We start from the raw sequence: 14035 nt of genomic DNA, 5'->3' as shown, positions 1-14035 counted from the left end.
GATTCTCCTGACTCAGCCTCCTGAGTAGCTGGGATTATAGGCACCCACCATCATGCCTGGCTAATTTTTGTATTTTTGTAGAGACCGGGCTGGGGGTAGGGCGGTGGGCCTCCACCATGTTGGCCAGGCTGGTCTTGAACTGCTGACCTCAGATGATTCACCCATCTTAGCCTCCCAAAGTGCTGGGATTACAGGCGTGAACCACCGCACCCACCCTAGTATCTTAAATTTTTGACAAGCCAAATAAAACCTAATTTCAGATCAGTTCCATAAGCACATGAGCACATCATTAGTATAATTTGAATACTTTTCATGTGTTATATTAATAATTTAACAACAACTTTAACAAAGGAAGACTAATTCTGCTCAACTCAAAAACAAAAAAGTACAAAATTCAGGTCAGTTCTATTTTTTGAATGAAATGCTTGGGCCTTTAAATGATTGGTTTCTCTATCCACTTAAGTATCTGATAATATTCCTATATACAATCAAATGATGTAAGTTTTAAGTGTTATTGTTAAACTATCAACTGCATAAGGAAAAAATGTGAACCATGTCAAAGAGTGTAATATAGGCTACTAGCTTTCGTTACTATTAGATTCAGCCACCATTCATTCACCCAACATGTCTGAGCAGCTACTATGAGCCTGGCTCTATGCTAGGCAATGGGGATACACTGAACAAAAAAGATAACAGTTTTTATCTTCATGGGAGTTGCATTCTTTTGTGGGAAATAAAAACACACACACAAAAAAATAAGATAATTATAAATGTGGTAAATGCTATTAAGGAAAAAACAAGACTTGCCACAGATTACGGTCTTTGAAAGCTGAATTGTGGAATTCTAACAGACCTAAAAATAAATAATTCATGAAGAGTTACATCAAAACGACATGGAGTCTACAGACCTCTACTAATGCATAAGAAAACTATAGACACTGACCATGAAAACAGAGATCAATCTTTCATGGTCAAGGCTACTGAACGGCATTACTTGGCAATATAGTAACTTCAAAAGATAATTAACTTGACATCCTGAATTGAATGCTGAAACAGAAAAAGGACATTAGGTTAAAACTAAAAATCTAGGCGGGTGCGGTGGCTCAAGCCTGTAATCCCAGCACTTTGGGAGGCCGAGACGGGCGGATCACGAGGTCAGGAGATCGAGACCATCCTGGCTAACCCGGTGAAACCCCGTCTCTACTAAAAAATACGCAAAAACTAGCCACGCGGGGTGGCAGGCGCCTGTAGTCCCAGCTACTGGGGAGGCTGAGGCAGGAGAATGGCGTAAACCCAGGAGGCGGAGCTTGCAGTGAGCCAAGATCTGGCCACTGCACTCCAGCCTGGGCGATAGAGTGAGACTCTGTCTCAAAAAAAAAAAAAAACCAACAAAAAACTAAAAATCTAAATAAACTATGGACTTGATTAATAATAACATATCAATATTAGTTCATTAATTGTAACAAATGTGCCACCCTAATACAAGATGTTAATAACAGGGGAAACTAGATGTGTGGATATATGGGAACTCTGCTCTATCTTTTCGATTTTTCTGCAAGTCTAAAACTGTTCTAAAAAATGAAGTCTATTAAAAAAAAAATCTAACCAGGCTTCAGTAATGGAGGGGGGAGGGTAGTAGAGGCTTAAACAAGGTACGAAATTAGAAGCCATAAAACTCTCCATTATGAATTAGAACATATACAAATACTCAAGAAATTCAAAGGAAACCTGAAGATACTTAGGAAGTTAAGCACTCCATTTATGCTAAAATATTTTTAGACAGGGAAATGAATAAGTTTTTTCATGCAAACTAAATAGCTGTGCATCACAACATAAGAAAGGCAATAATATCTTTAGAATGCACAACAAGCACTTTGGATCCTTTTTACCAATAATGATCAATAAGCTTTATTTTATGTTTGGGAACTATCCTGAAATTGACATATAAAAGCTGGACCAGGATCAACTCCTATGTTCTACCAAGTTACTCACCTAAAGAGACAAGTTTATACTTACCTCAGAAAATATGTAAGCAAAAAGCAAGGAGATCGTATTCTTACCCCCAAAAGGGAGGAGGGGAAGATAATCTACATATGAAAGGAGAAAAATGATTTCCCAGTTCTAACGGGAGACAATTTTGCAAGGTTATTAACCTCTGCAATGGCATACAAATTAGTATAAATAGTTCAAAGTAGTAATAAAAGCTATGAGTTTGTATCACTTATATGCCTTCCAGTCAAAACAAATAATTCATGTTTTCTATAACCTCACCTAAAACACCTAGTAGGTACTCAATGTTTGATGACTCAGAACTAATCTCTCAATGTCTGAATTTTAAAGACGGTCATGCAAAGTGTGAGAAAAACAAAGGAGGGTAATCGTCCCTTAATTGTCGAGTGTCAAGTTTGTATAATACAGCATAAAACTGAAATTACTACAAGAAGTAATCGTAGAAACGACCATCACAAAATTAGGATCTTGTATCTAATACAGAAGTACAGTGACAGCAGAACCTGACCAGGTAAATGACATAACGATTTCACTCATCAGATAGTACGGAATATGAAGCATAAAAGAATTATGTAGCCCAAATGGTATTTAAATCTAATTTAGATAACTAGTTGAGTCTATTCCTACTCTACTCCATTTTCCAAAGGAAATCCGACACAACAAAGATGTTTGTTATTCCAAGCCTTCTCTCACATGAATCCTCAATATATCATTGGAAAATACTCAAGAAATGAATAATTAACATTTCCCCAGTAATTCCCGTTTGTACCACCATGAAACTCAGACGCTGCTTCATGTTGAAACGAGAAAAAGGGTAGGTGAGATGAGAAATATTCCAAGTAAAATGATCATGACATAGCATCTGGCAGAGATTGAAAAATCATCAACACTGCCAAAAGAATTGTCAGTGATGGAAGTCAACAGAACAAAACGAGGTTTTCCGACAAGCCACAGCCCCATCTAACCTAAGGGGCAAAAATCTCTACTGCCGACGCTACCCCTTTCACCCCCAACCACCCCATGCTCAAGTTGTCTCCAATTCAGATGTTTCCTCTATGGCCCGATCATTTCCCACCCAGGTGAAAACCATTTAATATTTTTTTCTACGACCACCCCTTCCCACCTTCGACGACATCAGCACTTCTCAGGGCCAAGCCTCTGGGGAAAACAACGCCCAGATCCCACCCTCCTTGGCCAAGGTTGAAGAGGGCCCGTTCTCAGGAGTGGGGCTTCCCTGAGTGGGCCTCACAGAGCTGAGGAACTGGGAAAAGAGCAAGGAATAAGGGTGGGGCTCAAGAAAGGGAGCCAGGGTAGGGGAAACGACGGAGACCGGAGGAAGAAAGGGATGGACAAGAGGCTGGGCGGGGTGAGGGCTGTGGAGCGGGGGCAGATCGACCGGAGATGGCCGGACTGCAGGGAACGGAGACGGCGAGTCAAGGATTGAAGAACCCGGGGAACAGGGTAAAATCTCGGCCGACAGATTCAGGCGGAGAGCCAATGGCACCGGGGGGCACACCGGGAAGGGCTGTGGTGGCAACGAGCGCGGACGCTAGGCGGGCTGGGAGCCTCCGCGGACAGAAGGGCCGCACCGGGGGCGGTGCGGGGACGCTGCGGCCAGCTGCCAGGAGTGGGGGAGCCACGCACTCACCGCTTTGCTCTCCCAGGAACACTAGCTTGAATTTCCTCAGCGGATTCCCGAAGTCTCCGCCCGCGGACATGGTGGAACTAGAGGAGCTGCCGCCGCCTCAGCCCAGAGACCTCCCGGACCAATGCTGCTCCAGCCGGCTGACGAAAAAGGCGAGCGGAAGGGCGAGCGCCGAGCTCTCTCGGCCCCTGCAAGGCCCGGTGGAGGAGCCCGGCTGGAAGGCTGCAGGACTCTCCACAGACTGGCAGCCGCCGCCGCCTCCCGGCAGAGTAGCCTAGCACCGAGCGAGGCCCGCGGCTGGGAAGGGGAGGGCGGTGTCGGCAGGAGCCAGGGGTGTGCTCTGGCTTCCCTAGGCTAGGGCAGTTCTCTCCTTCCGCACTCGACTCCGACACCTGGGGGAGAGAGGCGGAGGGTGGCGGAGCCGGAACCGCAGACGTATCTGGGACCTCTCACGCGCAGCGCCTCAGCTTCCACAGCTGCCGCCGCCGCCGCAGCCCAACCTGCTGAGTGCGCGAGCCTCTGGCACTGCGCGTGGCGAGCCCGGGCGCGAGCCTGCGGCCCCGCCGGCTGCTGGCGTGCGTGCGTGCGTGCGTGCGCGCCACCGCCATCGCCGTCGCCATCGCCATCGCCTTCCTGGTTTGGACAGCTCTACTGGCTCCTCCAGTAGAGGAGGAGGCGGCGCATGGCGGCGACGGGGCAGGTTAGGTTTCCACTCGCGCCAGAAGCAGCCAGGAGGAGGCGGGGCAAGCCAGGGATAAGTTAGGGGGAGGCTGGAGCCCTTACGTCACTTACATAATGAGCCAATCGGAAGGGGCCGAGGGCGAGCAGACACGCGAGTGAGGTGGCAGCGTGAGAGCGCGCGCAACCCTAGAGCAGTGGAAAGCGGACCACTGTGGCGGCCATACGAAGTGTGGCGCTTCTCAGTCTTACGAGAGAGGAGGGGAAAGAAGGGTGGGGCGGAGGCGGGGCCGGGACAAAGGTGGAATATGATCCCCCAAAAAGTGTAGGTGGTCCTATAGCCTTAAAATTTGTAAGAGGAGCCTCTTTCCTGAGCCCTCAGCGGTGCCTCACAGTCCTCAGATCCGTTCTTCATCCGTGCACCCACCCCACCTTCTTCATCCTCTCATCATAATTCCTCTCACGGCATCTTACTAAATAACATTATCTTCCATTGCTCCCAGGAATTGTATAACTGTCAGAATCAGGGCCTCCCAATTTTGCAGATGAGGAAACTGAAGCCTAGAGGGAGAAAATGACTTGCAAAATCCCCAAAGCGGGCCGGGCGCGGTGGCCCACGACTGTAATCCCAGCACTTTGGGAGGCGGAGGCCAGTGGATCACGAGGTCAAGAGATCAAGAACATCCTGGCCAACGTGGTGAAACCCTGTCTCTACCAAAAATAGAAAAATTAGCTGGGCGTGGTGGCGCGCGCCGGTAGCCCCAGCTACTCGGGAGGCTGAGGCAGGAGAATACCTTGAACCTGGGAGGCAGAGGTTGCAGTGAGTCGAGATCGCACCAGGGCACTCCAGCCTGGCGACAGAGCGAGAATCCATCTCAAAAAAAAAAAGCCAGGCGTGATGGCTCATGCCAGTAATCTCAGCACTTTGAAGGCTGAGTTGGGTGGATCACCTGACGTCAAGAGTTCCAGACCAGCCTTGGCCAACATGATGAAACCCCATATCTACTAAAAATACAAAAAATTAACGTGGTGTGGTGGTGGGTGCCTGTAATCCCAGCTACTTGGAAGGCTGAGGCAGGAGAATCCTTGAACCCGGAAGGCGGAGGTTGCAGTGAGCCAAGGTCACACCATTGCACTCCAGCCTGGGCAACAAGAGCGAGGCTCTGTCTCAAAAAAAAAAAAAAAAATCCATAAAGCGGCTGGGCGCAGTGGCTCACACCTGTAATCCCAGCACTTTCAGAGGCCAAGGCGGTAGAATCGCTTGAGCCCAGGAGTTTGAAACCAGGCTGGGCAACAAAGCCTGGTCTATAAAAAATAAAATAATTAGCCGAATGTCGTGGTGTGCCCCTGTAGTTCCAGCTACTCAGGAGCCTGAGGCAGAAAAATTGCTTGAGTCCAGGAGTTGGAGGCTGAAGTATGGCACCACTGCACTGAAATCTGGGCAACAGAACAAGTCCCTGTCTTAAAAAAAAAAAAAAAAAATCTAAGTTAATAATAAAAAAGTCCTTACATTTGTGTATAGTATCTTATATCATTCACAAAAACATTTATGTACATTTTCTCATTATTGGGGAGTTATTTGCTTAGCTGTAGAAAGGACAGGATCGAAAAAGTGCCTTCTCAGGCCCAGGGATGAATTGCTGACCTAGAATAAATTACAGGGAGTTCTTAAAATGTCATCTAGTCTGGCTTATCAAGACAACAGCTATATCCTCAAACCATCTCTATCAAAATTTACTCCCTTCTGGTTCCTCTCCCAGCCACGTGCGGGTAGAACATGCATCTAAAATAAAATGGTAAAAACCTGGCTTGTGGCATGGACATTTGATTTTACAAGTAGTTTGTCAGGTCTAATAGGGTCCTCTCCACCATTAACCCAGAACCCTGGCACATACAAAGAGCAGCTTAAACCAAGAAACTTTTTTAAAAGATTATGCAAACAGAAGTGAGTAGCTATTTTATTTCTGATGGGTACCAAGTTTTCATTATGCTTCCTGAAATAGACTGTAAAGTAACATCTGAGGACTGGAACTATAATTATTTTGTACTTCCTACAGAACTTTATGAATCAGTCCTCCCTGCTGCTTTGGTCTCTGTAGTCACCTAGACAGGTGGTACTATTCCCTGTCATTTTGAAGGGCCTCATGGTATAGTCCACCTCTTACCTAAAATGTTTTAATGTTTTAAGCTTTCATTTTGCATTGACACATATAGAGCCTCATTATCCTCTGAAGCTGCCTTCGTATTTACCAAGTACTCTGTGTAAGTTTTGTCTTCAGAGACTTTATGGCCTAAACATTGCATATTAAGTGCTGTAGTGTATAGCAAATGGAAAAATTACTCAGGAGAAAGAGGAATTAGGCCCTTTTCAAGAGTATTTTCACCAACATTTTCACCTTCATGATTTCCTACACTCACTTCTCTTTACCGCAAACACTCTTCCCCTCCCTTCCCCACTCTTCCCCAATTCCTACTCATCCTTCAGTTAAAGAAATTGTCTTTTTTTTTTTTTTAATTTTAAATTGCTTACCACTTAAAGAAGTTGTCTTTGTCCATTCAGGCTGCTGTAACAGAATACTATGACTGGGTGGCTTAAACAACAAACATTTATTTCTTACAGCCGGAGACTGGAAAGTCCAAGAGCAAGGTACCAGAAGATACGGCGTCTGGTGAAGGCCCACTTCTTGGTTCATAGACAACCATCTTCTGACTGTACCCTCACATGGCAAAAAGAGAGCAAGAAAGTTCTCTGCGGTCCCTCTTACAAGGGAACTAATCCCATTTATGAGTACTCCACCCTCATGACCTAATCACCTCCCTGAGGTCCCACCTACTAATACCATCACATTGGGGACTATGGTTTCAACATATGAATTTTGGGGAGACACAAATATTCAGTCTATTGCACAAGTCTTACTCCCATCTGCTCCCATCCCCACCAACACTATAAGTACCTTTGCCTGTCCTATTGTACCCTATTCTTAATTGTTGTTCGTTGTCAATGTTCCCTACTTGACTGTAACCTCCATGAGGTCAGATGTCATCTTGTATCCCCAGTGCTTGAAGAGTGCTTAGTACATAGTAAGCATGCAGCAGATGTTTGCTGACAAAATGAAATAAAAGAGGAATTATTGGCCAGGCACGGTGGTGCAAGCCTGTAATCCCAGCACTTTGGGAGGCCGAGACAGGCGGATCACGAGGTCAGGAGATCGAGACCATCCTGGCTAACACGGTGAAACCCCATCTCTACTAAAAAATACAAAAAACTAGCTGGGCGTGGTGGCGAGTGCCTGTAGTCCCAGCTGCTCAGGAGGCTGAGGCAGGAGAATGGCGTAAATCCGGGAGGCGGAGCTTGCAGTGAGCTGAGATCCGGCCACTGCACTCCAGCCTGGGCAACAGAGCGAGACTCCGTCTCAAAAAAAAAAAAAAAGAGGAATTATTTTTCACTATCTTCAAAGGATGAATGGGATTTGGGCATGCAGAGAAGGAAAGTTAAGAGCATTTTGGAGAAAGAGAACATTACCCAAAAATATGTCATGTAATTTGATACTTCTTTCCTAAACCATTACTTATGAAAAAGATGCTGAGAACAGATCTTGTAACTAAAAATTAGGAACAATGGGAGAGGACAGGCTTCACAGCTCCAAATTCACAGTACCTAAAGCAGCTTTCATTATCAATTTAAAGGTGATATCTAAATTGAAGCCCAGGAGTATGTAGGGAATCTATCACACAGAAATTGTAATAAAATTATAGCTTATCTTCTGCCCTGAGAGGCACAAAGCTTCTTGCAGGAGGACTGATTTTTTTTTTTTTTTTTTTGAGACGGAGTTTTGCTCTTGTTGCCCAGGCTGGAATGCAATGGCGCAATCTCAGCTCACAGCAACCTCCACCTTTCGGGTTCAAGCGATTCTCCTACCTCAGCCTCCTGAGTAGCTGGGATTACAGGCATGTGCCATCACACCCGGCTAATTTTGTATTTTTACTAGAGATAGGGTTTCTCCATGTTGGTCAGGTTAGTATCGAACTCCCAACCTCAGATGATCTGCCTGCCTTGTTCTCCCAAAGTGCTGGGACTACAGGCGTGAGCCACTGCGCTCGGCTGAAATTTCTTTTTTTTCTTTTTTTGGAGACAGAGTCTTACTCTCTCCAGGCTGGAGTGCAGTGGTGCGATCTCGGCTCACTGCAACCTCCACTTCCTGGGTTCAAGCGATTCTCCTGCCTCAGCCTCCTGAGTAGTTGGGATTACAGAAGTGTGCCACCATGTCCAGCTAAGTTTTGTATTTTTAGTAGAGACGGGGTTTCACCATGGTGGCCAGGCTGGTCTCACACTCCTGACCTCAAGTGATCCGCCTGCCTTGGCCTCCCAAAGTGCTGAGATTACAGGCGTGAGCCACTGCGCCTGGTCAATTTCATCTTATTCTTAGCGACAGACACTATTGGTTGCATATCCAGCAATGCACACATAACACACACACATCCATCATATATACTAGAGATGACAGATGTGTTTCTAGCCTCCCTTCAGCTAAGGTATAGGCACATGAGTCCATCTGAGCCAGTGGGAGATGAAGGAAATGTGCTAGAGGCTTTTTTATTCTAAGAGAAGAAGAGATATAGAGAGACATATTTTCTTCCTTGATGAAAAAGAATAAATAAGAAAAAACTGCCTTTTTTCTGCCATTGATGTGGCTGTGTAAGGACATGATATTTAGAGCTAAGATAGCTCTTCTGAACATTAATATATAATTCTAATGAAAAAAGCCAATCACTGATGATGGCTAAGCAGAAAGCCACTGTACCAACCCTGGAACTGGCCTTCTTCCGGATTTCTTTTTAGTAACATAATAAATGTCTTTGTATTTAATAATGCCTTTATGTGTCTTTGTATTTCTTTGTTATTGTTACTGGGAGCTGACATTCTCATCTTTAGATCCCTTAAAACACCTTGCATAGTTGCTTGACTATTAGGCACTCCATATCGTATGTGTATATATAAAGTAGTAGTTATCAAACGGGAACTGCCTTTTTCTATTTAGTACTCCCTAAAAAGGGATTTATTACTGTTGGAGAGGCAGGAAATCAATAGAAGGAGAAAAACTATCCAGGTAAAGGGACTGAAATCATATTGCTCACATTTGAAACAAACAATAGCTCTGGCAGGAATTCAAATTCCATCAAATGCAAAGCCCTTCTAACCCACACTGCAGGGTATTATAATCATTGCTACTAAAAATAATAGTGGGTCAATATACAACGCATAAAAATGACAAATGCTCAGTAATTCAAGGTGACCAATTAAATGAGTACAATTAACACAAGATATGTTGAAGTAAGTCTCATTTTTAAAAGACCACAAAAAATAAAGGTGGAGAGGAGTCATGTTAAAACCTGTTTTCCAAATACTTTTTCCTATAAGGACATGCCATTGGAGAATAAAGATTATTCAGTCAAAGTGGAGAAGGTGGTAGAACTTAAATGGAATGGTCCTTTCTGTAATTATAGCCAATGAATAGCTAAGTCAGAAGATATTTTTGCTACAGATTGATCTACAGAATCTATTTTTGATAATTCCATTTTGTTCTGTTCATGTGAATCATGGTCCCCGTTATGAATAATGTGATTTCTCAGAGCCTTGTAAGTGAGGTGTTACTTCCAGACTTTGAAATTGCAGTGGGGGAAGAACTTGCTTCTTTTTATGCTAGTCCAGAATGTATAAAATCTGACACATTGCTGGAGCTCTCCTCTCCCCACACTCTATCCCCCACAAATAATAAAGTCTTCTCTAAGATGTACAAGCGAATGAATCACTCCACCTGCTACTAAGTGATAATCACTCTCAGAGTAGAAGAGAACAACTGCCTCTACTGCTGTTTATATAAAGAACAGAGCATCTTAGGACAGAAAAGTGATACCAACACTGTTTGCACTGAAATACCAACAGACTGCACAGCCAAATTGTAACTTGCCAAAGAAGCCAAGAGAAACTATCTTTCTGTGAACATTTCTTCGGCTTTTCAATTAACACAAAGTAATTAGGACTTCATTTTACATAAAATCAAAAGATATCGAAATAATTACAGAAATTGTAGCTCAAACTATCGAGTGACATTATAAGCCACAACATCACAGGGAAAACGAACAAACTTCTGGTTTTAGGAAGATAAAGATGTTCTGTCTTCTTCTCTTTCTGAAACCATTCCAAAACCAGAAAAAAGAAATTAAAATGCAAACTCTGGGTTTGACATCTCTAACCCAGAGCCATAATATTTTAAGATGGGAGACAAAGATAGAGCAATGGTAACTGACTAAATAGAACATATGAAGTGCTTACTGAAAGATGAAGTAACAAGAAGCAAGTCAATCAACTAAGCAGAACTGCAGAAATTCTGCTCAGGAATGTGAAATACCAGGTACCACATAAGGTAGGGGTAAAACAAGGACAAAAACAAGAGAATTGTATCAACAACTGTATAAATAGCATTTTAAACCCATCCCTTTCTATGGTGAAACTGAATACAAGAAGTTCTCGGCGGCCGGGCGCGGTGGCTTACGACTATAATCCCAGCACTTTGTGAGGCCGAGGGTGGCGGATCGCCTGAGGTCGGGAGTTTGAGACCAGCCTGGCTGGCATGGTGAAACCCTTACTAAAAATACAAAAATTAGTTGGGCGTGGTGGCAGGCACCTGTAATCCCAGCTACTTGGGAAACTGAGGCAGGAGAATCTCTTGAACTTGGGAAGTGGAGGTTGCAGTCAGCTGAGATCGTGCCATTGCACTCCAGCCTGGGCAACAGAGCAAGACTCCGTCTCACAAAAAAAAAAAAAAAAGCAGCAGCTCTAGGCTCAGTTAACCAGGCCTAGTAAAGTACCAGGGTGAGGTACTGCCAAAAGACAGAGGAATTGATAAGCAATCATCTCTTTCCAAGCACCTTCCATAAAAATGGCAAGCAGTCTCATATGCCCAAAAAAGAGACTAAGAGTTTCACTCTTGTTGCTCAGGCTGGAGTGTGGAGTACAATGGTGCAATCTCGGCTCACTGCAACCACCACCTCCCGGCTTCAAGCAATTCTCCTGTCTCACCCTCCTGAGTAGCTGGGACAGGCGCATGGCACCATGCCCGGCTAAGTTTTTTGTATTTTTAGTAGACACGGGAGTTTCACTGTGTTAGCCAGGATGGTCTCGATCTCCTGACCTCATGATCTGCCTGCCTTGGCCTCCCAAAGTACTGGGATCACAGGCTTGAGCCACAAGGCCCGGCCCACATTAATTTCTAGACCAGCGTGGGCAACATGATGAAACCCCACCTCTACCAAAAATACAAAAAATTAGCCAGGCATGGTGGTGCGCTTCTGTGATCCCAGCTACTCGGGAGGCTGAGATGGGAGGATTCCTTGAGCCTGGGAAGTGGAGATTTCAGTGAGCCGAGATCATGCCACCGCACTCCAGCCTGGGTGACAGAGCGAGACTCCATCTCAAAGAAAAAAAAAAAAAAAAACAATTTGCATTATTTTCATCAATAAAGACAAAAAATTTCCAAATCACTTTTCATACCAACTGTCTTCCTGGTTTTACCTGACAAGCTGTTATTTCTGTTGTCCAGATCAGAGATTATCAAGGACAGTGTGCAGTCTTTCCAGAGGAGGCTTGCAAGAATACCTACATTGTAGCTGTACTCCAATACAGACAACAAAGATTACAACAGGGTTGACATGTGCCCTTTATATATATACCCCACTATCTTTTGATGAGGAAAAAAAAAACCCAGTTTATTTGCTATGTGATCCATTTACTAACATTATCATTTCAGAACCTTTCAGCTGGAAGAAACAGAAAACCCAACACCAAATAGTTTAAATGGCCAGGCTCTGTAGCTCACATCTGTAACTCCAGCACTTTGCAGTGGCCGAGGCAGGAGGATCACTTGCCATGAGGAGTTGGAGACCAGTCTGGCCAACATGGTGAAACCTCATTTCTACTAAAAATACAAAAATTAGTCGGGTGTGGTGGTGGGTGCCTATAGTCCTAGCTACTCGGGAGGCTAAGGCAGGAGAGTTGCTCGAACCCAGGAGGCAGAGGTTGCAGTGAGCCAAGATTGCGCCACTGCACTCCAGCCTGGGCAACAGAGGGAGACTCCATCTCAAAAAAAGAAAAGAAAAAAAAAAGTTTAAACAGTAGGGCAAACTACATAAAGAAGCCCTGGCTGGTGCAGTGGCTCACACCTGTAATCCCAGCACTTTGGGAGGCCAAGGCGGGCGGATCACGAGCTCAGGAGATCGAGACCATCCTGGCTAACATGGTGAAACCCTGTCTCTACTAAAAATACAAAAAAAAAAAAAAAAAAAAATTACCCAGGCGTGGTGGCACGAACCCGGGAGAATGGCATGAACCCGGGAGGCAGAGCTGGCAGTGAGCAGAGATCGCGCCACTGCACTCTAGCCTGGGCAACAGAGCGAGACTCTGCCTCAAAATAAATAAATAAATAAATAAATAAATAATAAAATAAAATTAGCCGGGCGTGGCGGCAGGCGCCTGTAATCCCAGGTACTCAGGAGGCTGAGGTGAAAGAATCTCTTGAACCAGGGAGGCAAATGTTGCAATGGGCCGAGATCATGCCATTGCACTCCAGCCTGGACGACAAGGGCAAGACTCCGTCTCAAAAAAAAAAGGAAGTCTGAAGCTTCCAGGAAGCTTCCAGGACTAGTCAATTCCCTCCCACCCAGCAATGTCTACAAGAACCAGGTTCTTCTGTCTTTCTGTTCTGCCTTTCTCAGTGTATTGACTTTACTCTTAGATACTAGCTTCCCCAATAATCACAAGATTGCTGCTACAGTTCAAGCTGACACATCTATATCCTATAAAGTCCAGGGAAAGGAGATGCCATCTATGTATCTCTATAAGTAAAAACATTTCCCAGAATCCCCCATCAAACTCCCCATTACATCTCACTGGCCAGAATTGCTTCATATCCCCATCCTAAATCTGTCACTACAAGAGAAATGGGATTACTAAGACTGGGATAGAGAGATCTATGGCTGTGTGAAGAAAGATAGATTTTTACATTAAAATTGTAATTTTGTTATGAGGAAAAGATGAAATATAATATTTGGAGCCGAAAGCCAGTGTTCATTACAATAAACACACGAATTCAGTTTCGAGTATGCTTTGTCCTGAAATATTCATTTGTTCATTTATTCATTCTACAAACACTTTTAACTAGTGTGTACCAGGCACTCTGCTTTACTACTGGAAATACAAAGCAGAAAAATATTTGGTCCTTACTTTTTTTTTTTTTTTGAGACAGAGTTTTGCTCTGTCGCCCAGGCTGGAGTGCAGTGGTGTGATCTTGGCTCACAGCAACCTCCGCCTCCCAGATTCAAGCAATTCTCCTGCCTCAGCCTCCCAAGTAGATGGGATTATAGGTACTACCACCACACCCTGCTAATTTTTTGTAGTTTTAATAGAGACCGGGTTTCACCATGTTGGTTAGGCTGGTTTTGAACTCCTGACTTCAAGTGATGCACCTGCCTTGGCCTCCCAAAGTGCTAAGATTACAGGCATGAGCCACTGTGCCCAGCCTGGTCCTTACTTTTGAGGTTATATTACTCTACTGGTGAGGCAAGCATGTTAATATATATTTTTTTTCTTTTTTTTTTTTGAGATGGAGTCTTGTTCTGTCACCCAGGCTAGAGTGCAGTGGTGCG

The 14035-nt window shown here is 44.5% G+C and overlaps 1 protein-coding gene across 3 annotated transcripts in view; it reads right to left on the bottom strand.

Annotated features, from left to right (window-relative positions):
* The window catches only part of RAB6A (RAB6A, member RAS oncogene family), a 103199-nt gene extending 98951 nt beyond the window's left edge, over positions 1 to 4248 (bottom strand). For all 3 annotated transcript variants that reach the window (XM_011953021.1, XM_011953020.1, XM_011953022.1), the window contains exon 1: positions 3659 to 4248. In XM_011953021.1, coding sequence (XP_011808411.1) covers positions 3659 to 3728 — 70 coding nt within the window. In that variant the 5' untranslated portion in view covers positions 3729 to 4248. The remainder of the gene's footprint in view (positions 1 to 3658) is intronic.
* Between the last annotated feature and the right edge of the window lie 9787 nt (positions 4249 to 14035).

Source organism: Colobus angolensis, unplaced genomic scaffold (assembly GCF_000951035.1).
Source record: "Colobus angolensis palliatus isolate OR3802 unplaced genomic scaffold, Cang.pa_1.0 Scaffold355, whole genome shotgun sequence".
NCBI lineage: Eukaryota > Metazoa > Chordata > Mammalia > Primates > Cercopithecidae > Colobus > Colobus angolensis.
This window is presented reverse-complemented; position numbering and strand designations above follow the sequence as displayed.